The sequence below is a fragment of the Xylona heveae genome, assembly GCF_001619985.1.
Source record: "Xylona heveae TC161 unplaced genomic scaffold L228scaffold_8, whole genome shotgun sequence".
Classification (NCBI taxonomy): Eukaryota; Fungi; Ascomycota; class Xylonomycetes; order Xylonales; family Xylonaceae; genus Xylona; species Xylona heveae.
Window position 1 is genome coordinate 972,381 of NW_017264200.1, and position 27,202 is coordinate 999,582.

Here is a 27,202-nt window from a genome sequence, read left to right on the forward strand (position 1 = left end):
GTACGAAAAAGAAAAAAGAAAAAGGCTCGAGGTAGGAAAAAAAAGTCTCCCTATCTCTACAAAGTAGCGGCCATTTACTATAGGTCTAAAGATGGGCAAGCAAGTGGCTGGGAATCATCAGGAACAAAGAACAGTTAAGCGACCGCGAACGAGCATCGCTGACGACCGTCACTTGAGGTCGTCCGTGGACTGGATTGCTCGTAGCAAAGTTTGGGGCATTTGCAGCCGAAGAAAAGCGAATGGAGTATGACAGTGATCGTGGTAACAGTGTCGGATAGCTTTCGGAGCATTTGAGCTTAAACTGCTGAGCAGCGAATCATCTCTCTTAATAAATCGGTTGCCGGCGTCCTTCTTACTCTATCGCTATAGCTGAGTCTTTACTCGGATGTAGCCGCCTCTACTCCGTATGGCGCTTATGCTCTCCCGAATAAGTAAAGCCTCGTGGGCGGTCAGCCGGCCTGCCGGTAGATGCTTAGATGGCTCTTTCGCCGAACCGAATGATACTTACCCTGCTCAGCACACGTATACAATATCCTTCTCCCAGTTAGCCACTTCACTGCGCAAATCTTAGACGTCTTCACTGATGGTCTGCCGTTCAGTTCTTATGGTTTGAGTGACTGGAATCAGCACTACCTTCGCAAGACAACGGGGGAATTTTCGAAGAGTCTCAGAGCATCGTCGCCAGAGTCCCCTCACCTTCCGCAGCCGCAACTTGTCCGCCACCATGGCTGCCATATTCGGTGGCGACCATAACGGTCAGCTTCCAATTGAGCAATGGTTTTTCGAACTTCCTGTCTGTACGCGATGGTGGACGACTGCAACGGTTGCTACAAGTATCCTGGTCCAGTGTAATCTTGTTACTCCATTTCAGCTCTTTTATAGCTCACGAGCTGTTTTCGTCAAGAACCAAGTAAGCATCGGAACTTTAATCATCACTGCAGTCTCCTAGTCATAATCTCTTGATTTCTAACAGTGTTTTCCCAGTACTGGCGCCTCTTGACGACCTTTCTTTATTTCGGTCCGCTCAGCCTCGACCTTATTTTCCACGTGTTTTTTCTACAGCGATATTCAAGATTACTAGAGGAGTCATCTGGCCGATCTCCGGCGCATTACTCATGGCTTTTGCTATATGCAATGTGCGCGCTCTTGCTCATGTCGCCACTGCTCTCCGTGCCGTTCCTTGGCTCTGCACTCTCAAGCAGCCTTGTCTATATTTGGTGCAGGCGTAACCCGGATACCCGTCTCAGCTTTCTAGGCTTGATAGTGTTTACAGCACCATATCTGCCATGGATGTTGATGGCATTCAGTCTTGTACTCCATGGGAGCATTCCCAAGGATGAAATGTGCGGGGTAATCGTTGGACATGGTATGTCGGCCTGTGAAATCTAACGCATCACTTGTTCATGGTTGTGAACTAACGGTTCCCATAGTATGGTACTTTTTCAATGATGTCTATCCGTCCTTGCATGATGGCCATCGACCATTTGATCCCCCTTTGTGGTGGAGGCGGCTTTTTGAGGGACGTCCACAGATTGGGGAAGATGCGTCTACCGATGCGGCCGCCGTTAACAATGATTTTGCCGCGGCTGCCGCTGGAGAAGTAAGATAAAGTTAATCGGAATATCGGATAACAGCGGCGTCCAGGCAAGATGGGTTAAAATTTTTCTTTCACATTCATATCCAATGAAGCGATTCTTTCTGTCGGTGTTTTTGGCGCTCTGTTTTGTTTCGTCAAAGGAGAATTCGATAGAGAAAGGGCGTCTGGTCTGCCCAGCAAAGCAAATCTGTCAATTATGATTGCGTCGTGCGCATATTGCATTGTCCAAATCATGTAAGAAAATTGATCGCTAGATATATACAACGCTTTTCATCGTATGAAGCAGCCCCCGTATTCTCCCACTCCCAATCTATGTGAAACGAAAGGTAGATGCATGGGTGTTATTATAACACACCCTTGGTGCTCATGACTTCTCCTTCCTTGCCCTTGACACGGGTCATGGCCATACGCAACGACTGAGCCAAAGCCTTGAATGCACTTTCCGCGCGGTGGTGATCGTTGTCGCCCCGCAGGCAGTCGACATGCATTGTCAATCCGGCGGTCTGCGAAAAGCTCTGCAGGCAGTGCGGGATCATCTCGGTGCTTAGATCGCCAATCTTCTCGCGTCGTAGGCCGAGATCGACGACACAGTACGGCCGATTGGACACATCCACAACAGCTCGCGAAAGAGCTTCATCTAGCGGCGCATACGCATAACCAAAGCGAGCAAGACCAACATTTGCGCCGAGCGCCTGCTTGACAGCGAGGCCGAGGGCGAGGAAAGTGTCCTCCGCCGTGTGATGGTCATCAACTATCACGAGAAATCAACCTTTGATTTTTTCTTCGCGAGGCAGAGATAAACAATGCGAACGCAAAAGCAAAGACTTACTGTGCAAATCGCCTCGTGTCACCAACTTCAACGACCACCCAGAGTGTTTTGCGAGAGCATGCAGCATGTGATCAAGGAAACCAATACCGGTATCGACTGAAATTGATTGAGATGCCGAAGCTTGAGAAGCATGGGACTTTTCCGATTTGTTCTCTACTTCGGCATCGCTGGACTCGGGCAAAACTCCGCCGTCAAGAGACAGAGACAGCTTGATTTTCGTTTCATTGGTGTCCCGGTTGACGATTGCTGTACGTGCAGTAGCCATTTTGAACAATGTGAAAGGTTGACGGAAGGGTTGAGTGTTATTTTGAACGGGGAAATTTTGGTCAGTGAAGAATGGGTGACGCAGACTTGGGCCAATCTTTTGTCTGGAAATCTTCCTTACGCATCGCCATTTGGGCGGGGGCCGGCCAAACGTTTTGCCGGATAAGGGTCCGAGGGTCGGACTCAGATACTTTGTCCGTCTCTGCGCTGGTTATGTTAACTATAACCGAATTACACCCAGTCTCAGCTTATCGCGTCAGGTGCATCCCTCATGAGCAACAGGCATTCAGGAACACTAACCTGCTGCATTGATAGGAACCTGGAGATGCCACCGAGCTCCCCCGCCTCTGTGTATCTGTGGATTCTTATTGTTTCAGACCATGATTGAGCCTCCCGTGCGCTGCCTATATATTGGTTACATGAAAAAAAATATATACATGAAATTACCCTAGATTGAGGTTCAACTCGACCCCTTGTGCGGGGGCATTGATTCTACTTGATTAGAGTTTAAAGCATCAATATATTAAGAAATGCTTTTCCGTCTGTTTTTTATGCTTCTAGCGGTCCCTTTTGCTGCGACATCCGAGCTTTTTCCGACAGAACAACAGCCAATTTTTGATTCTGTTGGAAAGGAAAGACTTTGCGACACGGAGGAGCTCTGCCTAATAGAGAACGACCTCCAACAGGTGCGGCTCCCCGGATACGGCACATTTAAAGGCATTCTCGCGAAGAAATCACTGGAAGGGGATGAACTCCCTTCTTCTATATACGCTTGGCTAGGCATTGACTATGCTACGCAACCGGTCGATGACCTCCGCTTCAACAAAGTTGGCCCACCAAACCCATTTCAAGGCGTTCGGCATGCCGACGCCTATGGCGTTGCCTGCATCCAAGATTTTGATTTCATAACTGTCGCCCAAGGCGAACGGTGCTTGAAGGCCAATTTCTTCCGCACCCCGGGACATCACAAAGAGAAGCTTCCCGTTCTGGTATGGATCCATGGAGGCAGTTTCAATTATGGTTCTGCGGAACAATTTGATGCTGCATCGTTTGTTGCTTCATCAAAGAACCCGATGGTCGCTGTCACTTTCAATTACCGCGTAAGTAGCATCCTGGATATAAACTAAATTCTTCGAAATATGAATGAAATTAATGAGTATGGTCAGTTGAATTCATTGGGATTTTTACCCTCGCCGTTGTTCAAGGAGGACGGTCTACTTAACCTAGGATTACAGGATCAAACCCTTCTTCTTGAATTTGTCCAGAAATATATTGCCCGTTTCGGAGGAGACTCTCAAAGGGTGACCATTGGCGGCTTATCTGCGGGATCACACAGTACCGGTTTCCACTACCAACACGTTCGAGAGGATGGCCCACCTCTGCTGTCGCAAGCCATCATGCAATCTGGATCTCCCACATCAAGAGGGTTCCCTTCGCTAGATTACCCTTCGTATCAAGCAAACTACGCACAATTTCTCGATGGCCTCGGCTGTATCGATGCAGCTGATGTGCTTTCGTGTTTGCGTAACGCGGATGTTGACCTCATTCGGAATGTTTCATCTACCATGTGGAGGGCCAGCTTGTACAATATCACTTGGCCGTTCCAGCCGGTTCGAGGTACGTCTCACGAGAGCAATGATTGCGATTTCATGTTCATAGCTGATTGACTTACGCAAAGGCGGCTTTTTGCTTGAGGAGGCCGGTTCGGATCACTGGGACTCGGATGATTTCAACCATGTTCCCGTTCTCACCAGCTCTGTCAGCAACGAGGGAAATCTTTACGCGCCATTGGATCTCGTCACTAATGAAGATTTTCTACACTTCCTTCACAATATCGTACCTGGCTTGACGAAAGAGCACCTTTCAAAAGTTCAGGATCTTTACCCTGATCCAAATACATACCCTGATTCTCCCTTTAGCGACTCACCAATGTCTCCGCAGTACAAGCGCATTGGTGCAGCATATAGCGACTATGCTTATATTTGCCCTGTTCAAGAGACCGCAGTCAGGGTATCATCTGTAGATCTACCGGCCTGGAAAGTAACCTTCAACACCAACAACTCATTCCCGACATACATGGGCGTTCCTCATTCAGCTGATGCTCCCTATTCATACGACTCGCCACGAACGCAGTATCCTGAGGTATCTCATTGGTATCATGCATATTGGGCCTCTTTTGTGACAACCGGAGACCCCAACATAGCTCGTTGGCCAGGCACACCAGAGTGGCCCAAGTATTCGCCCGACGAACGGATGCAGATTCAGGTCACGAAGAAAGAGGTAATTGTCCAGAAGGATATCAATAGAGCCGAAGCCTGCGAGTTTTGGAGGTCTATTCCAAAATACCTCGATCGATAATCGAGGAGACCAGGTCTTACGACAAAAGAGAGAAATGTACAAATATCAAAGAATTTTCATCTCAGTAATAACGGGTTAGAATCGAGTTTGTCGTGCATAATTAACTGCTAGAATGCTGCAAGTACATAGCTGTCAGGCGCACGGAGAATAATATATCCGATGAAGCATTGAAAGTGACTGCTATTAAACACTCTACCCCCCATAAATATCGAACGTCTTTGGCATTGGAACTTCAAAAATCCTGGTGTCATTTTCAGCATATGCGAGAATCAAATTTCAATTTGAATAACGCCTAACATCAAAAGTATCTTTATATTCTCTATACTAGACGTAGCATATTCTCTCAGACTGCCAGTGACGTAAACATTCTTCCACTCTCGGCTCAAGCTCCATCCCCGAAGCGAAGACGAGCATCATCCAACTTACACCCAGAGCACACAATTGATCAGCTATCACAACGACACTGGCCTCGTACGGCGCCAGCAGCTTTCTTTTGTCATCTGCCTTGGAATACAGAATATTCATTTAACCCTATTTTTCTGCTATTCTGCAACTCACGCATATACTCGATTGACGAACACGCGACACCATTCTCACCTCCCGCTACGTCGGGGCTTAAAGCTCGCTGCTATATCCCTTATCTAATCTGCCCAGCTCTCCGCCGCAACATTTGAACTTTGGCGAACTGGGCCTCTCTGTCAATCTCTTGCTTGAGCTCCATTGACATCTTGTCTCAAGCTCCGCTGGCATCTTCTTTCTTTTGAGAGCAGTAGCTCTACTGCGTATATTCCGTCCTAGCGGCTTAATTACACAAAGACGTAATGCGCGTTCACGGAAGCCTAGAAAAAGACACCGAGGCAAACCAGGCCGCGTGGGAAGCGGTGCATGGTGCCGTCGTTGGTGCCGCGAGGGTACGTCTTGCTTTCTTCCTGGGTTTCCCATTCCTGCTCGTCCTCCATTCTCTTTTCGTTCTTGTTCAACCATCTGTTCAATTCCATTCTTACTACTCAGACCTTCGAATACTCTTGGCTAACTCTGTATCTCCTTGGACTGAACAGTGGGGAATCTGCAGCGCAGTAGTGGGTGCCGCAGGATTTGCTTTTTCGCCGATATATCGTGGTCTGACTGTGCAATTCAAAATGTATGTCCCTAATATAATCCATTCATACCCCCAATTGTCCGTCTGTTGATATCCTTCGTCTCCTCCATTTCCACTTCCACTTCCCCTGTCACAGCGAGCACCTCACTTCCTTCTGTCGTCCCCTTCCTGCGCTCCCTCTTACAAACTGATATTCGAATTCAAAATCTAATACTTGTCGGGACAGATTTCTTCAAATGTCCGGAATGACAGTAGGCTCCATGATTGAAGCGGATCGACGGCTACGCGCCTATGAAACGACAGTCCGACAGCAGAAGCGTTTGGCAAGACATTTGGCTACCGAAGAATTATCGCGATGATTCTGTCGAATAAATATCTCTCCACATGCTTTCGTCTTCCGTTTTCCGTCATTCGTCTACACAGCTTCTTCATCAAAAGCGCTTTTTCAATGTACATTTTTTGTTTACGAAGTACAACTGTATATTTGACAACAATATAGCCAGGAGGGGGGGTTGATAGGGCGTATAGGGCGCAGGACACAGGGCGCAGGGCGCAAGTCATAGGGCGCAGAGAGTTGTATACTCGTATACTCGTATCGCCGTCTTGCGCCATTATTAATCTTTTATTTTCGTGATTACTACATACCTAGGTTATACATCGAGTTCCCCACCTACCCACCTACCTACCTACCTACCTACCTACTCGCCTTAACCACCTTCCTTTCTACCGACTATCGACTACCATGGCCAAGGAAATCCAGTGGCACTGATTTTCGATCCGAACCCCTAGACCCTGACGGATATCCACCATGACTTAAGCGGGCGAGCATGAGAATAAAAACCAAATGGCTAGGACCATTGTCAGGGCTTGGATCAAAAGGATACATGGTCAGACGGGGGAGGAGGGGAAACGAAGGGGTGATCCAATCAAGTTCCTTCTACGTTCGAATATCAAAAGGAAGCACAAGAGTTCCGGCTAGTAGACAAAGCCCACGACAATTCTAGTCGAAATTTTAAAAATGGGTTGATTCATGCATGACACGTCAACGTGTTAAAAAAAAAAAAGAGAAGCGAATAATCGTTATATATACATTTCATTCAAAGAGAGATTTCCCCAATTATTTATTTGAAGCCCAATCTACATGGGCCCTTGGAACATCATACCAGCGAAATTCGTGAGAAAGAATAGGGGAACACAAATAAGGTAGCTACCTAGATAGCAACATTAAAAGGACGTAGATGATAATGACGATGATGCGGTTGATGTTGATCATGTTGATAATGATGATAATGACGATGAAAATCGACAAACGTTTTCATGCGGGAAATGAATCTCTTTTTTTCTGTCTTTGAAAAAAACTCATCCTCTGTGTTCCGTTCCCCCCCTAATTCCTTCGCCAAGCGAAGAAGAAAAAAAAGAAAGTTAAAAAAGAAAGTGTGGTAAAATAGAAAAGAAGAGAAAATAAAAGGTTCAATAAAAGCCTCATAAGGTCTGAAGGGGAAAAAAATATAACCACAGAGAAGTGAAGGGGAAAAGGGTTCAGTAAGAAAATGAGAAGGGGAAAAAAAAGAGTATTGACGGGGGACAAAGGAAAAAAAAGAAAAGATGGATGCAAATCCCAAATCAAAAAAACACCCGCGCTCCACAATGCAACCGAGTTCTTTGAGCCAAAGGGGACGACATGATATGGTACAAGTACAACCTGCGGTCCGATCCGTATGCGTGCCCGGCAGGGACTAGAAGTAGTACATTAAACGTTGTTGTTATTGTTGTGTTGTTGTGATGTGACGGCCTGCGTTCTTCTATACTTTGTGTCGGTCCATAGGCTCGTAATCTCTTGAGGGTGATCTTCTCCAGAGTCGAACTCGCAGAGTTCGCATGGGGCCTCTCGGAGTGCCGACAAGCATCGCGCGGCCAAAGACCCACCACAGGCAGATACCCACGAGACCGGCGAGGACAAAACCGAGGGAAGTGAGGAACATCCAGTGTCGACCCATCTAAACATTTCACGTTAGAAAAAAAAAAAATTCCTAAAGAATGACAAAGTCATTCTGATATCTCGCGCAGGTAAACACTTACCCAGAAAATCAGCTGAGCATCCTTGCCGTGCCAGCTACTGCCCCGGTGGTGGCTAAAGAAGCTCCAGCTATGCTTGTTGTATTCATCGGGCATCAGAACGCGCACACGTCCCTCGTCGCTGGTACCCCATCGAATGTACTCCTCCCAAATGACACTCAGGAACAGCGGTCCTGTAGAGTACATGACCGTGACATAGGGCAGCGGCCATTTGCGATTGTACTTTTGGAGGGAGTCGATCACGGTCAAGAAGAAGGGATGCTGCGGAACAGCGCCCATGGCGTCATTGGAGACACCAGTGGGCAGGGTGCGGCGTACCCACGCTGGGTACGAGAGAAGAGGATCAAGACGGCGATTGCAACCCTGAATCACGTGAGTGGAAATTCCCAATAAACAAAGCCCCCCAAGAACCACGGCTGCTTACGTCGTCGAGATCAATGTAAATGCCGCCAAAGTGCGAGAGCACAAAGTAGCGAATGCTGTCTGCTCGCTGGATGGGATACTCGTAATTGTCAAAGGTTTCGAGGAACCATGGATACTCCGTCGCGATGAATTCTCTCGATTTTTTGTCGGTCCACAGCTGTACAAATGATTCCGTCAGTTACACGTGCTCATATCTGCCAATCGGCCAATGGCGGGTCTGTACGAACCTTGTACTCATAGTCGCCGTGCAATTTTATGCAGCTTTGCTGCGCCTCTTTCCAATGGTCCGGAATGGACTCATTGAGATAGGTTTGGTGAATGATCTTAGGGATGAGCTGGGGCCGAGTGTCGATCATGCCCGAATTGGGGGCGGGGATCTCAGACTGATGAATGGCGTCGGCGGAGCCATCTATTATGAGAAGAGCGAGCAGTGATGACACGCTGTGGATGAGAAAGGCGACAATTAAGAGGTTGATCACCAGGAAGATGACAAGGCCCTTGCGCATGATGGGCACAATCGAAACGGCAGCGCAGCTCACAGAAGCGCGCTCTCTGTCTTGACCGGTTTGTTTGTCGAAACAAGTTTTGGAGGGGGGAATTGGGTGGTCAACGGAAAGATATTCGACGCGGCCAATTGGTGACAGGAGGTCGAATGGTAAGAAAGTTGTTGACGTGAGGTGAAAGCGGTTGCGTATTTTCCCAAGAGAGTGCTGCAAAGGAGGGAGCGTCGAGGGAAGCCCTCTAAGATGAAGCTAAGGCCACCGCGCAGCGAACATTAAATGGAAGTAACTTGAAAATGCCCAATTACAAGACTGCGCACACGGGATCAATGTGTACTGGTTCGAAAAAGAAGCAGAAGAAGACGGAGAAGAAAGACGATGGACGTAGAAGGAAGGAATAATTGAACTGAAACGGGGGAAACCAAGAAGGATAAGAGGCAACAGGGGAAGGAGAAAGCAAGTTCGCGAAATTGTGTGGAGTCGAAAGGAGCGATGGCGTGTGGGAAAATGTGGTGAGGGCGGGTCCCATCTGCACCAAAGTTGGCTGTTCCGGTGAAATTATCCAGCTGGAGGGCCCAGCCGACCAAAGGGTCCACGGACTCTCTAAAAGGGGCAAAAAGTGGGCGCAGGTTTTTGGTGGGGAAAAGTTGGAGCATCTCGCTTAACTACATGATAGACACCTTTTCTAGCTATCATCATACATCGAGGCTCAAGGTACTGACAAAGTACTGCACTGCCAGGGACTAGAAAGAGTACACGTCGCCTGGGGGGCTGAGTTCTCCCCGAAAGGCATTGGCGTTCAATTCGTCCCTTCCCGATTGGGTCAATTCAGCGACCAAGTCTGGAGCCACCGAGACCAATCAGATATCCACACCGAGGCACTTATCTACACCATACAGTCACCCAAGTCTCTTTACAGTTGATCCGTGAAATTAACGAACATCTAGGCAACAATGAAATGTCCCAGATCTTTTGCTGTAGCGACATGTTACGTCTGGCAGCAGCCACACCTTAACCAACATCTGCCGTTTTCCATTACTTGTCACTTGCCGTGACACTTGAAAGACCGCGTTTTAAGCGCGTCATCCGCCTCACTGCTACTGGGCCATGGCCCAGTAAAAGTCAGGCTTAGACACAACGAAATTTCCAAGGAAGTCGACGAGGCGATGAGCAAGTTTTTTTTCATCTGTTCGGTGGACGATCCCAAACTTGCAGATGACCTTTTATCTGATGGCTTTGGCTCCAAGGATTATCGACACACTTGAATCCACACACCCCCCTTGTCCGTAGGCGCAATCAACTGAACAGGGTCCTGGAAGGAAAAAGCAAAGTTGTTTATCGACTCTCTTTTTTTTTTCTTTTTTCTTTTCCCGTTGCCCCCTCCCCTCTCCCAACCCATATCCCAGAACCCCTGCCGCCTCTCACGCTTCTATCGTCACAGCGTCAGGAGAGCTAACGCCCCGATTGCATCCTTGCTCTTCCCTTATCGATAAATGAAGACCCATCTTCCTCGTTTGTTTGGGAAAACACTACGAAGAAGAGTCGGGTGACCCTCCATCATTCTCTGTCGCTCCAGACCCTTACTATACTAACATTGTGATAATAACGTGGGATGGGAGCAAGATACGGTGATATATACATTGTATTGTTATTTTCAGAGAAAGATAGAGAGAAGAAAAAAAAACAGGGTCCGCATATCGTCATGCCTCGATGGACCACATTTACCCACCAACCCACCCAGCAGGCCAGCGCTCGATCGTTCGGTCCACAAGGGCCAGGGAGGCGCAGGGACTCGCACTCGGGCACCCGAGACGAGGTTCTCGTTGTTTGACAAGTGGGAAAACTCGTCCTGAAATGGAAAGTACCTCGCGTGAGTTGATTCCCCCGTACGAGGGTAAGTCTCCCTGGTCTCAAATAATGCTCCGAGCATAACTCCGTATACTCTGTGCTACGCCGCATCGCGCAGCGCTCAGCACAATCACAATCACAATCTCAGGGTCCAGATCCCGAGGTTCCCAGCTGTCCCGTCGGACCCAAAGACAGACAGTTTTGACTTTGCTACTGCTTCTGCTCTTGCAGGGCGACACATCTTGTTTTGATAATTTTTCATTCTTTTAAATTATATTTCTATATCTTTTTAATTATTTTAAGACAACTCAAAATGCAATCGATCTAACCAAACCAACCCAAAAGACGTTATCAACCCGCTGTCCCGCCGCGGGAACCAGTCGCTCACCAGTAAGCAGTAATGTAGTAGCAGCGGTATTAGTATTAGTAGTAGCGCCGCAATATGATATGTGTACGAGTACCTGAAACGGTTTACTCCTTAGCTTGTACAGCGTTGACAGCCTGTAGCCTGTACGAGTAGTTTGTAGCATACCTAAATCTAAACAAAATTTCGCCGCGAAAATAATATTCTCCTTTTATTACTCTTACGTATCAGCAAAACATGAGAGGCAGTTGTTTCATCATCTCTTGCCAAGCATTTTCATCAAGACTGTCCCCTGTCCTTTTTTCCCTTGTTCCCTTGTTCCCTTGTTCCTTTTCCCTTGTTCCTTTTCCCTTGTTCCCCAGATTTTTTTATATTTCTATTATTCAATCATTTCTGCCCCAGTACGGAGTCCATGATATTCAATTGTTTCTGCCGCACTACGGAGTACGGAGTACATGATACTCTCGACATCGTCCAACCCAGGTCCGGAGTCCCCTATTTTCACCTTCTCTTATCGCAATCAGAGCACCTCTCTATACCGCCATCTGTCTCGCCGCCGCCAAGGCTGGCGGAGGCTGTGTTGTCTGCTGTGTACGAGTACAGTACAAGCCCGAAACATAAAACATAACCAACCAGGTTAATCTTTTTGCCTCCCTTTTACAGAATTACAGAGCGTACGTCGTGTACAGGGTGTACAGGGTGTACAAATTCAATAAAATTTGATAACTAGATCCTCCTCTATTCCGTCTTATTTCTATTTCTGCGCTTCTGGGTGTAGCCTGGATGTAGCTCTCTCCCTTTGGCAGGGCTCCCACGCGCCCCATGGGTTGCCCCAGAATCAGAATAAAATTTGGGTGTGCGTATGTGTGCGTGTGTGTGGCGTGCTAATGGTTTGATCTCGTGCGCCTTTCGTAAATTATACCATTTCGGGTCGCCATGACCTGAATCTCTCATATCCATCCCGTAACGATGGCCCCTATAGCTACATCCAAGGGGGAAAAATAAAAATAAAATTGAAATGAATCTGATTATTTCCAGCTATTTGTCTCTCGGTAGGATCAACATCTGTATCTCGACAGCGATCAAACGAGATAAATCCCAGCCCACCATAACGATGAAAGCACATTTCATTGCAGCTGATCATATATAAACTTGCCAGCGTATCATGAATTAATATCTATCTACACCCCCCGCTAGATCTACCATTTTAAATAAAGCTAACCCCCTAGAAGAAATGATTGGGGTTTGATATGGAACAAAATTCATTTGGTATTGCTTTCTCGTCAATGGATATCCTATCCCGTACTCTTAAGACCCAGCCTTCTTCTTGTATCTAGCTCACTGCTGAGCGCACTGCACTTTTTGAGGAGCTGGAGCGTGTCTCATAGTATCACGAAGTCTGATTTCCTGGTTTATGGATTGCACTTAGCAAGTTTCCAGGTTTCAAGAATACATTCGACTGCAGGAATAAAATTGATAAACTAAACGGGAAATGCAGCAGACTCACCTCGGGAGAAAAATTCCGGAGCTTGGGCGAGGAAAATATGCTCGCGAATTTTTCAGTCTGATTCATGGATTTATCATAGCCAGTGTATGGCTGTTCGCTAGCCTCAACTCCAAATGCTAGAACTTTGGTAGTTGGCACATTGTCTTCCAAAACTTTCCGATCACCAGATTCACTCAATTCTGGACCTGCTCGAACATATATCTTTAGTGAATGGTTTCTCAATGAATTGACTTAGTATGCATGAAAAAGATCCTCCGCTTTTGTGTCCCTGAGGGAAGGTTTACATGTTGAATAATTCATTCTCTGAACGATCTAGGAAAAATTAAACACGAGCCTACCTACTTGTCGGCGCCGCTCCAAAGGCATTTGGAGGTACAGATTTAGTACCTTGAAAGGGAGACGATGAGCCGCCACCGAAACCGATCCCCGTCCCTGCATTGCTTGAAGAAGAACCTCCAGGATTCGAAGCAAAAGGCTGATTCTGCGCCGTAGAAATTCCACTGCCAAACCCCCCAAACGTATCGGATGGAACCTTGCCGCCAAAAGGACCGCTGTAAAATACGGATTGGTGGTTTCCGCTCGAGCCCCCAAACGGAGAAGGGCTAGGCTTGCTCTGAACATTTACGTTATTTCCCCCCAAGAAAGAAGACGGTGATTTGCCATGAGTCGCACCTCCCGAGGTCTGGGTAGAAGTGTGTTGTGCTCCGTGATCAGTTGATTTGGCCTCAGAGAAAGGAGCTACTCCAGACGAAGGAACAGGGTTTCGCTGAGGTGTCGGATCACTTGGATTAGAGAGCGAGGATGGTCTGTTTCTATCACCGTTGACAGAGTCGTTTTGGTCTCTCTGTTGCAGTGAAGGAGCGCCAAAAGTTGTAGACGCAGACTGATCGTTGTTTTTCCTGAAGCGATGCTCGATTGGTCTCATTTTTCTCTGCTGCTTTCGGAGCGTGTTGAGACCATTCTCAAGAACGGCCTGCTGTTCGAGAAGCTGTTCTCTCCGAGCGCGAATATGTGCTGGTTCCGATGCCAACTTAGCCAGCTCTTCGTTCTCCATCTCAATGATCATTTCGGGATCAAATATGGCATCCATGTCTTTCATCAAGCAATTCTCGACTCCTAGGGTTATCACATTATCGATGAAGACCTCTATAACTGTGTTATAATATGCCTGCATGCAGTCAATCAACTCCACGCAGGCAAAGGTGTCTGTACCGGCAACATTCTTGTTCGTTGTTGGTTGGCCCTCCTTCTCGAGCCGCAACTTTCGTAGGCGCTCCACATGTCTGATGAATCTAGGGCTCTGCGTCATAGCAAATGCCCCAGTGTATGGGCTCCGCAACTCTTTCAGCTTCTCGTCAAGTATTCTGTTCCTTTCATCCACTGCTGGCCCAATCAACTCGTTGAGAATAATATTGCTAGATGACGGCTCAGCAATATAGCCAAGCAGCTCTTCCAAATATTCTCGGGCGGCATCGCATGTCTCAGAGACAAACTCCTCGGATATCTCTTTCCAGTTGATAGAATGCATCCTGAAAAGATCACCAACGAGGTAGGGAGAGAAAAGACCTGGCAGCTCGAGACCCTTATTCTTTTCTAGCAGCATTCGTGTCTCGTTTACGAAATCGGACTTCCACTTGACTGGTGGTGCGTCGACTCCTCGGTCAATGTTGAGCATCTGTGCACCGTTATCTCCGTCAATTATCTGAAAACTGTGTCCCCTTTTGCGCATATCGCTGGCGAATTGCTCTGTTAAAGCTCGAATGCGGGCACGCAGGCGATTGCCAAATTGACCTCTACCTGCGTCGACAACGTCAAAGAATTTGTTCTTGAAATCGTCTCCGAGATAATCGCCCATGATTGCCCCACGGGTAAGCGTCTGGAAACGCTTCGAGAGGTTCATAAGGTAAACTCGCTGTTTGCCCGGCGAATCTCTGCAAGGCCCAATTACCTCCAAAGATCGCCGGCATTCATCAAGCATGTCACGTAGCTGTCCGGTAAGTTCTGGTAATTCCTCTTGGATCTGTTTGTGCAGTATCTCGCTCAGTCGATGTCGTAATGAGCTCACTCCGATTTCGCTCTCCTGAAGAGCTCTCCATGGACTCGTCTCCTTGAAATATCTAGCTTCTTCTTCGTCGCGATCGAAACTGGGATTTGCCCGCTCAAGAAAGCCACCATTTCGAAGCATGTGCCAACCTAGCTCGAGGTGTAATTCCTGATTTTTGACAAGCCTATAAAATTCCTCCTCGCTGGGAGACCCTGGCGCCAGACAGTCAGGCTTTGTGACAATTCCCAGTGTGCGGTCAGCGCGATCATCTTTCTGAACCAAACTGATAACCAACTGGTTATGAAAGTCGTTCTTAGCAGAGACAATAGCGAGTATTATGCTTCGCTCACGCTGCATGTAAGACTCCACTAAATTCCTAGACAGGTCTACGCGGAAGGCCTCCTCTTGTTTGGTGCTCGAGTGAACCAAGCCCGGAAGATCAATCAAAGTCAAGTGGGGCAGATCCGGGCCGGTTATATCAAGCCGCAGAATATCCCGGGACAATGCCCTATCTTCAGCAAGACCCATCAAAGCTTTTGCCTCCGTGATCACCTCAGCGATTTTATCCAGCTTGATTTGGTGCTTTTGGAAAGATTCCAACTTGTTTCTCCGCTCAGGCGTCGAGGTGATTGATGGTATTATTCTTGCAGAAGCTTGCCTCATAGACGAGCGACGGAGTATCAATTCTGTCGTGAAGCGGGTGCAAAATCCATCATTAACTGGAAATCCCACTCCAGATATTGCTTCAAGCACCGAGCTTTTGCCTAAGGCCGTTTAGAACACTTTGCTTTTGAAAGAATTGTTCAGTGATGAGACTTACCGGCGGACTGATCTCCACAGACGACGATCTCCGGAAGAGCAACATAGCGACTCAATCCTTGCTCTCGAAGGCTATCGATCAAGTTGAGTATCTCTTTGTGGGAGTCCTGTAATGCTGCAAGCTTGGGATTTTGGAACACCACTTCGTCGCGCTCCTCTGCAGGGAGTTTTCTATCATGCAATAGACCTTCCAGTTCCCCGTCCAATAGACTTTCATGTTCCGAATCCTCATCTTCGGACCCCTCCTTCTCTTCATCCTCCACATCCTCATCTTCACCTTTCTCATCCTCACCCTCCTCATCTTCTTTATCTTCGTAGTCCTCATCATCATCGTCGTCGTCATCGTGGGCGGTTTCACTTTGATTGACTCCGTTCGCATCGAGCTTTTCGTCATTTTCAGCTGATTTGCCTGAATTGGCAGGGGACTTCTCAGGTGGCGCTGCCATGGTACTTTTGTTATCGAGTTTGAAAAAAGTAAGAATCGATCGTGAAGAAATACTAAGACTTTCCAGTCCGGAAAAAAGAAGAAGAAGAAGAAGAAGAGCTTGAGGCTGCTAAGCTTCCATTATTTAAAAAGCGAATGGGAGTGACCTTTGGTGAAATGAGTATCTAATAATAACAGAACGGCCCACACTCGTCCTTGGTAATAAATGGACATGGCAGTGCGGCCCAGCCGTTCAAGAACTTTAATAGCCCTGTTGCAGGTGGGGGCTGAGTCGAGTATGAGCGCAAGGGTTCTTCGCTCCAGTAGAGATGGAGAGGACAACATTACTGCGTTTCCCAGGGGTGGAAACCGGCTAGAGAGTCTTGCAATTTGCCCAAGCCACAAAGCAACCATGGTACGATATATTGGACACCCATTTGCTGTGGATACAAATAGATGAAGCTTCATTGCCTATTCGTGTCAGAACTAGATAGCTTGGCAATGCCCACTGGCTGTTGTTGCCAGCTAGGACATCGGCGCTTAGTAGCAAAGACAGGGTACCGATTGAATGCACATGAGATAGCTATCTCGATGAACTGTATCCACAGTGCCAGGGGGTTCCATAGATTCGGAAATTGAACACCAAGGCAGATCAGCGTCGCCCTGATCCATTAGTCATTGATCGATCATTGTTACGAGAAGAACTTCAAGAGAGATGGGAAAGCAAATGATAAAGCCGGGGATGAGTGAAGATAGAGTCCGTACTGCACCAGCAGAAACATTATTACTTGAATTTGCGGATATAAGTTATCCTGGCTAGATGGAAGAGTACAAAAGAATTTTCCTAGGAGCCGTAGTCCGTAATACCTAGCTCTTTGATAGACCCTGAACCTGGAGCTTTGACTTAACATTTAGCGCGAACTGCACCGATGTTAGTGGGGCGCGCTCTACGGAACGAGGGAACCGCTCCGGTAGTCCGCGCTCCTCACCTTCCTACTCCGATAATATCTCAACCAGCCAACGGATTTACACCAAATAGTGGCGCTGGATCAAGGGCTATTAGTAAGTTAAATTAACTCGTGCTTACGTCTAGTACAGATTATCTTAAAGGCAAAACCGGGATCAATTGAGCCTCATACTCTATACCGTGCGCTCGATACCGTCTTAGCACTCCGATCAAAAGGTGGCCCCGTTGGGCCCTCTAGTAGAGAGCACAGACAGCTGGAAAGGATAACTAAGCTCCTTAGCCAATCGGGCGCCACTCCCATTTCCAAAGCCTAAAGCATCGTAAACATGGGAAGAACGGGTCACTGCGATAACATGCTAGCAAGAATACAGAGATACAAGAATCATTATAGACTAATTGTAAAACCTTTAAGAAAAATAATGCACGTTTTGCACTTTGAACCGCGAGATGAGGGAACAAGTACGTTGAAAGTCCACATCATTTTGGAGGTACGATTCCCGCAAGGGCAACAATATCATTGCGATTCGACAATCCGCAACAGATATTTTCTACGGCGTTCGGAAGACAAGTATTTTTGATGGAACAGACTAGGCCAGCAGAAGACGAAATCAAGACACGTTTAACTTTTAAATGAAATATGATTCGAAGTATTATGTTACAGATTCCCACAACATATTCAAAAGAACCTCCTTTAACATCTCGCCTTCTTCCTGCCTTCAATAAAAGGAAGGAAATAAATACACCGTGTCTCATTAACAATTCCTTCTCCTTGCCCTGTGCAGAAACAGCATCTATGAATATTTGTACGCCGGTTTAATGCGGTAACAGAAGGAATGCATGTACAATTGTAATCCTCAAGAAAAAAAAAAGGGAAGAATCAAACTTAAATCGATGTAAATGATGGCAGGCAAACCAAGCCAAGCGCCTATTCATAATGATCAAAGTGACCGAGTGCGTGCTGCTTATTCCGACGCCCTTTGATGCCAGTGCCAGTCGTGAGATGCATGTTTCCATACCAGCGAAAATATGCTTGCTAGGGACAGAAGTCCTGGTATATCGCATGGAAACCAGTCTCAAATGTAAGATTAAAAAAATGGTAAAAGAAGGAGAGCGAGAGGGAAAGGAGGAGTAGAAAAGAAGAGATGGATGAAGTAGCTGCCAGTCAACCTCTTTTTCGGGGAGCTGAATAAATCGTAGACATTGTTTGTAAGATCATCCAAAGTCTGGAAAGCCGCGAAAACATGTAACGGCTGCGGAATCGATGTAGCTTATTCAAGACTACACATGCAAATCCTTGCTGCTGGGACTAACATCCTCAGAGTGATTTGAAAGGTCCAAGCCAAACTTTTCGTTCATTGCCTCACCTAGGCTGACCTCCTTTTCAGCAGTAGGCGTACTGTCGAGGCGCACGGTGTTTAGTAATCCAGAGATGCTCGTGGAAGTGATGGGGCGATCATTTTCGACGCCCATGCTGTCCATCATCGGTGCTGGGAGACCATTATCCAAGCAATAATTTCGAAGCAGAAAATGCTCAAGCCGTTTCGTCTGACGCTCCCATTTATCATTCATTAATTTGACGGCGGCAATGACATCTTGCTCGGTATATGTGACATGGGGCGGAGACTGCGATTTCGATGCTTTTGAGCTGACAGCAGCAAGGGTACGGCGAACCGAGCTCTTGGAGGTATTTACAGACGACTCCACTCGAATAGCTTGGATTTCTCGCTCAACCATCTGCAATGACTCCGCTCGATCGCGCGCCATGTCTGGCAATATCTGAACAGAATAGTTTTTAGAAAGGCCATTGACAAGCCCGGTAAGCCCTTGAAGATTAATATCGTTATGTTCGCAATATATTTCCCTCAGAGTGGAGTTGTGCTCCAAGACTGAAGCTAAGGTGTTCGCTCCCTGGAGACCGAGCCGTTGGTCTAGAAAACGTTAATATAAAAATTCGGGCATAATGTGAAATGAATATAGGGCTTACATTCGATGTGCAAGACTTTCAAGGCGGAATTTTTGCTGAGACCGGTCAATGCGTGATTGAGCCCAATACCAAATTTCGCGACCTCCAAATGAGCATGTTCTCCAGAAATATCAAGTTCTTCAAGCGTTTGATTCTCGGCAAACATTAACTGTAAAGCCTCACATGTTTCATGGTTCGCATCGTATGGTAAAGAGGCCTTGGATATATCAAGGTATTTCAGCGTCGTATTCTGCCTCAGCGCTTGCACCAGACCCCTGAAATGATCCTCTCGTTGGTACTCAACCATTTTCATGGTCAAATGAGAAGGTGTGAGACCCTCGGCCACGGCCCTGGCCAAATCATCATGGCCCTTCTCTAGCCGGTTTTCGCTCACGTGCAAATGAAGATTCCGTGCTGTGCCGGGATTTCTGGTCATTGCGCGCATAAATGCCGCGACATCTGTTCCCGTGAGACCACATTGATTGAGACATACTTCGCGCAGCGTATCTGACTTCGGACTTTTGAGATAAGCGCATATAGATGCCACTGTCTGCTCGTTGATTGCGGTTTCGCTCAGCTGCAGCGATTCCAGCCTCCATGTCAGGAGCGTTTCAGTCGCAATAAGCGGTTCCGGGCCAGAAGTCCTTTGGACACGAGAGAGGTTTATCCTTCTGATAAATGCAAAATGTCCAATCTGCCCTTGAAAGGTCGCGGGAGACAACCGTGCCAGATTGCCAGATAGGTCAATGGACTCCATCGTGTTATCTTGCGACAGCATAGCATTCAGGATAAGCTGCATGCTGCGATCCGTAAGACCACAGCGGCTGACTTCGAGAGCGCGGAAATGGCAACCCTTCTCCACAGCCGCATCGACCAAATAATCTAGGTCTGATTCGCCCAATTCAATACCGCTCAGAACGATCCAGTCCACATTTGTTAGCTGCTTCCTGCAAAGCGGAAACAACGCTTCAGCTATGCCGCAACCCGGATCGCGCGGTCCCGCCTCACTATCATGGGGCTTCCTGGTGATGGTTGAGCTAAAATCTAGCCGTCTGAGTCGTTTACTCTTAAGAGCCAGTCCCTGAATTTCCTGCACTAGCATTGAGGAATTTTCCGCCGTCTTTAAATCAATCGGCGTACCAGAACGCGTAGTCCAAGCCACTTGTTCCGTTCCATTATAGTCTCGCAGTCCATGTAAAACATCAAGGCTAATGCCTCGGAATGAAATTGATCGGAATGATTCGTTAAATCGAAGGGATCGCATTATTGCGAGAAGTTCAAGAGCTAGGTACTTTGACCTCCGAGGGTTCGCTGGCGGCAACAATTCGAAGCAAGGTGCATCTTCCACATCATATGCGATAGTGTACCGAACATTGGATGTGTCCAGATCATAAGCAGCGCAGTATGCAGTTAGAGTGCGATCAAAGCACTTGTGATCCTCGTCATCCTCATTCACTGGCAAAACCTCGTCCTCGACTTCATAAGGCGCCGAGAGATTGATAGGTTGTTGGAGCCATTGCGGCCGGAGATACTGCGTAGCTTGGCACAGCCACAGAGCAATCTCAGCAGAGCACGAAGAAGCCAGATGGAGGCGATTTTCTCGGCAAAACGGAATCCTAAATGACAGCTCGAATGCATCATCCGCTGTTTTGATGTTGATGGAAGTGAGCGCTAAAATGCCAAAGGAGCTCTGAAAATTCAATTCTGCCAAGGAGCTGCTCGAAATACGGTGCGAGAGACGCGGGAGCGGGATGAGGTGGACTTTGTGTACACCAATGATCAGATAGCAGATTATCGAAGTCAATTTTGAAACGTCATCGGACGAGGAGCGCCCGGATGACTTTGTTGAGGCGCGCTGCACGACTTTGAAAATCCTAAAATGAGCCGGGTCATAGTCACGCTCTTGTTCGAGCACACGCGCTGCGTACTCGACCGATTTTTGAGAAAAGGACCGAGGGCTGCCCAGACGAGCTTTCAAAGCGGCTGCTCGGAGCGAAGAAAGCCATAAATCTGCCTCTCGAGGATCATTGAGCAACAAGATCATTGAGGAAGCCTGATTGGTCTCTTCATCCAGGTGGGCCAACTCTAGCGAAAAGTAAGGCCGCCCGTCATCCAGCTTGTATACGGCAATCACTTGGGAAAGTGGAATGCCCATGTTGCCCTCTGCAGACGAGTGCGAATTCAAGGATTGTAGGTCTTGCACTGAGCCTCCCGATGGTATTGACCCATGCCGTCCATTCAGAGTGTTGCTGCGCCCTAGCGAGGAAGGAATGCTATAATTAAAAGTCAGTACTAGAAAGAAAAGGCGGCATCTGAATAGACTCACGTGGGGAAGACATCTGCGGCTCTTCCTTGGCTCTTGAATCGCACGAGGTAGCGATCGGTGAGCACAAGGTATTCTTTGCGCTTGCGAAAGACTCCACCAGTTGTGTGTACTTCGCCATGATGAAGGACTACTTGTCCAGCCACATGCAATTGTCCATCGATCTCGTCATCTCCCAACGAAGATTTGCTCGTAGTCTTATCCAACGCGACGTCGTCCTCCTCGGTCGAATGCACCGAGCGGAGTGAACCGAATATAGATGTAGGTCGGCCATTTCTGATCAATGTTCGTGGACGGGATTTTGGAGAAACCGGGGCATCTCCTGCTTCCTTGAGCTCCTTTAGCCAACCTTTGTCGAGTTCTGGGCTTGATGAAGATGCGAAAAAAGAAGTTGGTCGGCGCTTCTTCTTTAAGGCAATCGGCTCGGTGGGATTCTCATCTGAGATGGGTGTCAGCCCCGTGAAGGACGGGCGCACAAAGAATCCGGCGCTTTTCCTCCGTCGGCGATCGGAAGTATCTGTGGGCTTGGACATGATGCGTGCACAGGGCAATCGTCAAGGAATTGCTTCCACGCAAGGGGTTGCCAAGATTGAGCGCCTATGCCAATTACTGCAGAGGCGCTCTAGGCCTCTCTGGTGCAGCAAATTAATAAAGGTGAGAGTAAATATTGTTCAAATGACAGCACACAAAGATTCCGGGATAAATTATCCCATAGGCTCAAGGCCGATGAAGAGAAGTTCCGCTCTATGAGGGGTATCTAGTGGGGTTTTCCGGAAGTCGCTGAAATGGGCAGAATCGGGGCCACAATGGGCCCATCGCCGACAGGGCCGGCGGGAGCAGGATCAGTGTTGAAGGAGCCTTCGCTCTCTGCAGTGCGGAGATGCCGAAGGAAGAATCAGTTATTGAGTGAATTGACGGGCGACGTATCCCAAAAGAATAGGTCGTCGCCCCGAGTGATTGAGATGTTTCGCCTCAGGATGGTTTTGGGCTTGAAGCACTGTTGTGTAATATATCAAGTGGTTAGGTAAGTCTGGGGCTTAACAATGGCAGTTGTCGTCGGAAGCGGAAGCACGAAAGCAACAACTGTGCGCGGCAGTTCCCCAAGCTAGGTAGCTGCCTCAGTAGGTAGGTCGGGACGCCTTGGCAGGTACTGTGCGACAATGCGGCACTTATGGGAGGTCGCTTTAGGAAACGTCGTTAAGTTAACTTGCAGGATGGATTTCCTGGTTATCGTAGTGGGCGCCTCAGCTTAGTTGCTGTTGCTATAATAATGACGGTGTCGATTAGGCCTGCGTTAAACCTAAGTGGTCAGGACCAGAAAGGGGAAACGAAAGGGCGCTTTCCAAGTTCCGTGGTTGGGTAAAGGGGAAAAGACACGAGGTGGGAAAGGTGGGCTCCACTTCTGTTGATGTTCGCGGGATGCCTATTTTCTCCTTCTCCCTTTACACTTTTCAGGTACAAGTGAGGAGCGTTGCAGGTAAGGATCAGTGCCAGAACACGCGTTTGAAACTGCCATCCACCCACTAAGCACATGATATGACAATGGTCCGATAAAAAGCTGTGAATATTCGGCGAATTTACTGCGTGACACTTTGCCTTTATATGGAGAAATTCCCTTGTGTCACCGCCTTCATCTCTCCGCGATTCGATCAAGGACTTGGAGGTAAAGATGGATTAATTATCATACACGATAATTCCACGGTTTAAGCATGGGAGTGGAACTCTACATGTGATCCTTACAGATACCCTTGCCAAACCGTTTCACGTTACCTTTGTCTGTTGTTCATTATCATGATTTATCAAAAGCGAGTTCATATATCTTCCACAGTGCTTGCTGAGAATGACGTCCTCTTGCCTTTTGATTCCTCCTGATAGAGATGCTAGCGATGGAATTTATTGCAAGCATGAAACCAACGTTGGGTTTCGAATTCCACACTGACTTTGGAGTTGCCCAGGCTGGGAAATGATTGCTAGCAATTACACGGCACCAAAGCGGGGCAACCAGGTTCTTCTTCTAGCACTACCGCATGCTGTCTGAAAGCTTAAGGGGAATACTCGCTTCATAGAGTTTTTTGTGCCTGGCGATCTTCCACGCGATGGGCAATGTCGTATGACGCAGAAATGTCAGAGAACAAAAAAGAAGGTACATCAATTTCATCCACCAGTCGCCATCATCTGCCCACAATTGAACGAGAAATGACCGTGCGCAGGTGGAGGGAAGCATCGGCTATAGACGAAACACCGGTGGCTGCGTCTGTCCGGAACGGGAATCTACCGAGGTAAGCTCTAAGTTACGTCACACCTTGGAGACGAAACCTCGCCGCAATTGCGCAGGGACCGTCCATTTCGAGCCCAAGACGGTGAAACCACAACAACGCTTGATATCGAAGGACGACAACCATCCATCAAAAACCGCCATGGACCGGCTTCGTCCCGATGCCATATGGTTAAGTCATACGAGCCTATTCTCTTCAATTTGAACATGGGACAAGTTTCTGTAGAATAGTACGAGCGAAGTCGTAGCGGACAATTGTAGCTAGCGCAAACCAAGAAGGACCTAATCATGATCCTTCCATTCTCTTTGACATGCCTGCCTTATGCTTTTCATGACCATGTATTAAATTAAACGTCGGATGCAATTATCCACGCCAGGTTGATGAAGCACAAGTGCTACGAGTCGTTGCGTTTCCGTGCATTAATGATGCTCGCGACCAAGACTAGGCTCTCCACCGTAAGGATTTCTGATCCAGCAGTCGCTGGGGCAGATACCGTTACTGGAGAACATGCCTAATCTCTTCATCAAGAAGATCTTGCTGCTTCCTCCAAATCCGCCCTTTCTCACTAAGCTCTTTGATGCGTCGCATGAAAAAGTTGGCTGCCTCATTACTATCGTCCGATTGCATTTCCAGTTTGCTTCGTCGCCGCGTTTGACATGCCCCGTAAAGGCTCCACGACCGTGAAGCCGTTGGAATCTCAGCCAGATCGTACTCCACTGACCACCGGTCCTCTGGCCCAAGGTTCTCTGGCCGCAAGACATATTGGCCGTTGACTTTGTTGCGAATGGTCAATGTCATGGCGAGAAGCTCCCGCTCTTCCTCGGCAACTTCTTGCTGTTCCCGCGAAAGTTCATCCAAAAAGTGAATATCCGCCTTGCGATCCAACTCCTGCACTGATCCTTGTCCTTCTTTCGGTTGGCCCGCCTCATCAGGTTTCTGCGTGGAAATATTCTGCGCAGCCGAGGATTCCTGCTCAGCCTGGCTAGCAAGATTTTCGTGAGCAGCTGCGACAGATATCGAGGCGCCTATGTCAGGTGTTTGCTCCGGTGATGGTTCTTTGTCCTCCGTCGAAGAGGTTGCTTGAGGGCTTTCATCTCGAGGCCATTCACTTTGCTCCATTTCTGAGTCATTTCCTTCTAGAGATTGAGGTATATCCGAAGATAACTCATCATTTTCGACTTCCGCTTCGACTTTGGCTTGGATATCTTCCCAGCCACCCTTGTTTGCTTTGTATTGTTCGCCTTGACCGGCACCGGAGACACCTTCCTTCTTCAAACCGAGAACGCTTCTTTCAAACTCTTCAATCTCCTTCTTATTGGTAGACTGGATCTGCTCAATCTGCTCCTCCGCAACTGGCTCTGCAAAAATATACATGAACGGAGTTTGGGCATCGCGCATTTCAAAATGCATTCGCAAAGACTGCCAGAAATTTTAGTTGGTGTACTGTTCTAGCGCCGAGATTGATAGTTGTCTTACCTTTCCAGGAAACTTCTGCGTGGCTCGGTCCAGCACTTGGTTGAGCAGATTGATACTAATTTTGAATTCTTGGTCGCCAAGACAAGTGTCCCATTGGCCATGCAACGCCGCGTCCATCTCAGATAGAGGCACATATTGAAAGCCAAAAATTCGCTGCGTATTGTGGAATGCGACAAAAATGCCATCCATTCGACCCATACGTACTTGCAACGAGTACTTCAAGAACGCGGACCGAATCATATCGAAGTATTCTCGTTCGTACGACTCCCATTCGCCGTGGCGACCCCGGATTTGATATCCAGTTCCGCTTTCATAGTTCTTTGAATCCATACGGATAGATACAACCGCCCTTGTTTTTAGGTCAAACATACCTGTCCCGGGCAAGCGTGGGTCATGCGCATCAAGTTGCGAGCGCATGAGGAAGTCGCCCATGGTGCTGTAGTGAAAAGCTTCTGGAGCATTACGCTCTTCTTCTGAAATTTCGGCGGAATTTGTTATTCTATACCGCTCGTACTCTTCTTTGGGGAGCGTGAGTAATTTCTCCATGGATTTACCAAGCATGCTTAAGATATTAGCACTGTCGAACTCCTTGTCCGCATCGATTGCGTAAATCCCGTCCTTGTGTCGTAAGAAGATTGCAGATGGGCTTCGTTGGAGCATCGTGAATGACCTAAGCTTATCCGAGAACCCCTGCGACAAGATATTCGCGTTGATGGGCCTCCAATTTGAAAGTAAGAAATGAAAATGCGCCAGTGCACCAGTCATGCTCGATGACGACCCAATATATTTCTTTTGACTCTCCTGGGCAATTTCCTTAAGCGCTTCATCCTTGGAAGAAGTGACATATTCCGTTAACGCGTTGAAGTCGAATTCCGCTACAGGCATTATCGTTTTGAGATATGGGTCGAAGTTGAAGACTCGAGATCTCGGATCTTGAAGTTGGTAAACTCCAGGGCTGTCCATCGTCAGCACTATACTTCTCAACACAGATCAGATTCACAATACTTACTTGAATAGGACCCTTTCCAGACCATGAGCCACGCCTGGAACAGGAGGTTGTTCAACCTCAACAGCTACTCCGTGTTAGTGTACGGTTTTTGGTTCTGCTTTTTATGTTCGCTACCTACGCTCAATGTGAAGATTGGATGCTTCGATCGACTGGATCCGCTTCGGAACAGCGCCCTTCTTGCTGCTTCTCTTTAATTTTCCTACAAGCGCGTTTTCAAGAGAATCATGCCCTTCCATTTCCGATATGAGCTTGTCTTTTGCAGCTTTAGCACTCGTAGCCCCAGTAGCGACCGAACTTGCAATGGTAGCTCGCGATTTCTGTTCAGAAGCTGGTTGCTCTTCAGCTTTACTCGATGTGCCCTTTCGCGGTGATTCCTTTGACACCTGTGTAGACCGAGTGGGTCGGCGGCGGATGCTAAGCTTTTGTTCGCCATTCTTTCGTCGTCCTGCAGCCCCCTTAATTGACTATGTATGAACATTAGCAACCACGAAAAGCGCCCGATCGTATTTTGCAGATTTGGAGGATATATTCTTACTCTGGTGCGTTTGAATCCCTGCTTTCTAGGCGGAGTGTGGCCGACCTCGACCACGTCCCCGTTCAGAGTTACATCTTCACCTTCTTTCGTTTGCGTCTTTAGAAGACCTTTCAGAGTTGAGAGCAATTCTTCTCTGCCATTGCCTCCTAGATCCGCTCCTTCAGGCGTGCGCTTCTTGTAGGAGGATGGCGAACTGGAAGCGTGTTCATCTGCAGTTTCTGATAGACCCTCATTGCCCTCCTTGTGCTTTGAATCTCCATCATGCTTACTCCTCCTTTTTGTTTTGTGCACTTTTGTCGTATCTTCGGCGTCCTTGCTTTCCCCAACCGCCGAGGCTACAGTACTCTGAAAGCGCGAAAGATTCGCGGATCGATTTAAAGGCGCATATCGGCAAGAAGGACAGATATATCCGTGACCGCGGCTTGCAATCCCTCGAAACGATTGACGAAACATTTGTTTGCGGCGCTGGTGGGTGAGTGTGAGGTCGTAGAAACTAATTTT

At 47.8% G+C, this 27,202-nt stretch overlaps 9 protein-coding genes across 9 annotated transcripts; 3 read left to right on the plus strand and 6 right to left on the minus strand.

The window, feature by feature from the left end:
• The first annotated feature begins 435 nt into the window (after positions 1-435).
• Positions 436-1,881, plus strand: L228DRAFT_249119 (putative ER-associated proteolytic system protein Der1). The gene is made up of 3 exons (XM_018333021.1): positions 436-910; positions 985-1,366; positions 1,431-1,881. Exons 1-3 carry the CDS (start codon positions 725-727, stop codon positions 1,607-1,609), a joined length of 747 nt encoding a protein of 248 aa, XP_018186868.1. The 5' UTR covers positions 436-724; the 3' UTR covers positions 1,610-1,881.
• On the minus strand, positions 1,642-2,769 carry L228DRAFT_284364 (imidazoleglycerol-phosphate dehydratase). Its single transcript, XM_018336215.1, has 2 exons — positions 2,427-2,769; positions 1,642-2,348 (listed from the first exon to the last, which is right to left on the minus strand). The coding sequence occupies exons 1-2, from the start codon at positions 2,689-2,691 to the stop codon at positions 1,942-1,944; spliced, it is 672 nt and encodes a 223-aa protein (XP_018186869.1). The 5' UTR covers positions 2,692-2,769; the 3' UTR covers positions 1,642-1,941.
• Positions 2,770-3,071: 302 nt separating this feature from the next.
• On the plus strand, positions 3,072-5,188 carry L228DRAFT_262343 (alpha/beta-hydrolase). Its single transcript, XM_018334408.1, has 3 exons — positions 3,072-3,790; positions 3,857-4,307; positions 4,369-5,188. The coding sequence occupies exons 1-3, from the start codon at positions 3,221-3,223 to the stop codon at positions 5,046-5,048; spliced, it is 1,701 nt and encodes a 566-aa protein (XP_018186870.1). The 5' UTR covers positions 3,072-3,220; the 3' UTR covers positions 5,049-5,188.
• Positions 5,189-5,514: 326 nt separating this feature from the next.
• On the plus strand, positions 5,515-6,725 carry L228DRAFT_284366 (hypothetical protein). Its single transcript, XM_018336216.1, has 3 exons — positions 5,515-5,959; positions 6,107-6,189; positions 6,374-6,725. Exons 1-3 carry the CDS (start codon positions 5,870-5,872, stop codon positions 6,504-6,506), a joined length of 306 nt encoding a protein of 101 aa, XP_018186871.1. The 5' UTR covers positions 5,515-5,869; the 3' UTR covers positions 6,507-6,725.
• Positions 6,726-8,193: 1,468 nt separating this feature from the next.
• Positions 8,194-9,152, minus strand: L228DRAFT_212841 (glycosyltransferase family 32 protein; the record flags this gene model as incomplete). Its single annotated transcript, XM_018329959.1, has 3 exons — positions 8,194-8,586; positions 8,648-8,803; positions 8,874-9,152. 3 exons carry the CDS (start codon positions 9,150-9,152, stop codon positions 8,194-8,196), a joined length of 828 nt encoding a protein of 275 aa, XP_018186872.1.
• Positions 9,153-13,065: 3,913 nt separating this feature from the next.
• Positions 13,066-16,276, minus strand: L228DRAFT_170353 (hypothetical protein). The gene is made up of 2 exons (XM_018329474.1): positions 15,730-16,276; positions 13,066-15,673 (listed from the first exon to the last, which is right to left on the minus strand). Exons 1-2 carry the CDS (start codon positions 16,172-16,174, stop codon positions 13,200-13,202), a joined length of 2,919 nt encoding a protein of 972 aa, XP_018186873.1. The 5' UTR covers positions 16,175-16,276; the 3' UTR covers positions 13,066-13,199.
• Positions 16,277-16,728: 452 nt separating this feature from the next.
• On the minus strand, positions 16,729-17,135 carry L228DRAFT_170345 (hypothetical protein). Its single transcript, XM_018329473.1, has one exon. The coding sequence runs from the start codon at positions 17,061-17,063 to the stop codon at positions 16,845-16,847; it is 219 nt and encodes a 72-aa protein (XP_018186874.1). The 5' UTR covers positions 17,064-17,135; the 3' UTR covers positions 16,729-16,844.
• A 1,262-nt stretch (positions 17,136-18,397) lies between these two features.
• On the minus strand, positions 18,398-21,938 carry L228DRAFT_253719 (RNI-like protein; the record flags this gene model as incomplete). Its single annotated transcript, XM_018333770.1, has 4 exons — positions 18,398-19,047; positions 19,104-21,355; positions 21,409-21,681; positions 21,874-21,938. The coding sequence occupies 4 exons, from the start codon at positions 21,936-21,938 to the stop codon at positions 18,398-18,400; spliced, it is 3,240 nt and encodes a 1,079-aa protein (XP_018186875.1).
• Positions 21,939-24,176: 2,238 nt separating this feature from the next.
• Positions 24,177-27,154, minus strand: L228DRAFT_269705 (Pet127-domain-containing protein; the record flags this gene model as incomplete). Its single annotated transcript, XM_018335307.1, has 5 exons — positions 24,177-25,100; positions 25,158-26,112; positions 26,167-26,230; positions 26,285-26,630; positions 26,702-27,154. 5 exons carry the CDS (start codon positions 27,152-27,154, stop codon positions 24,177-24,179), a joined length of 2,742 nt encoding a protein of 913 aa, XP_018186876.1.
• Positions 27,155-27,202: the final 48 nt, after the last annotated feature.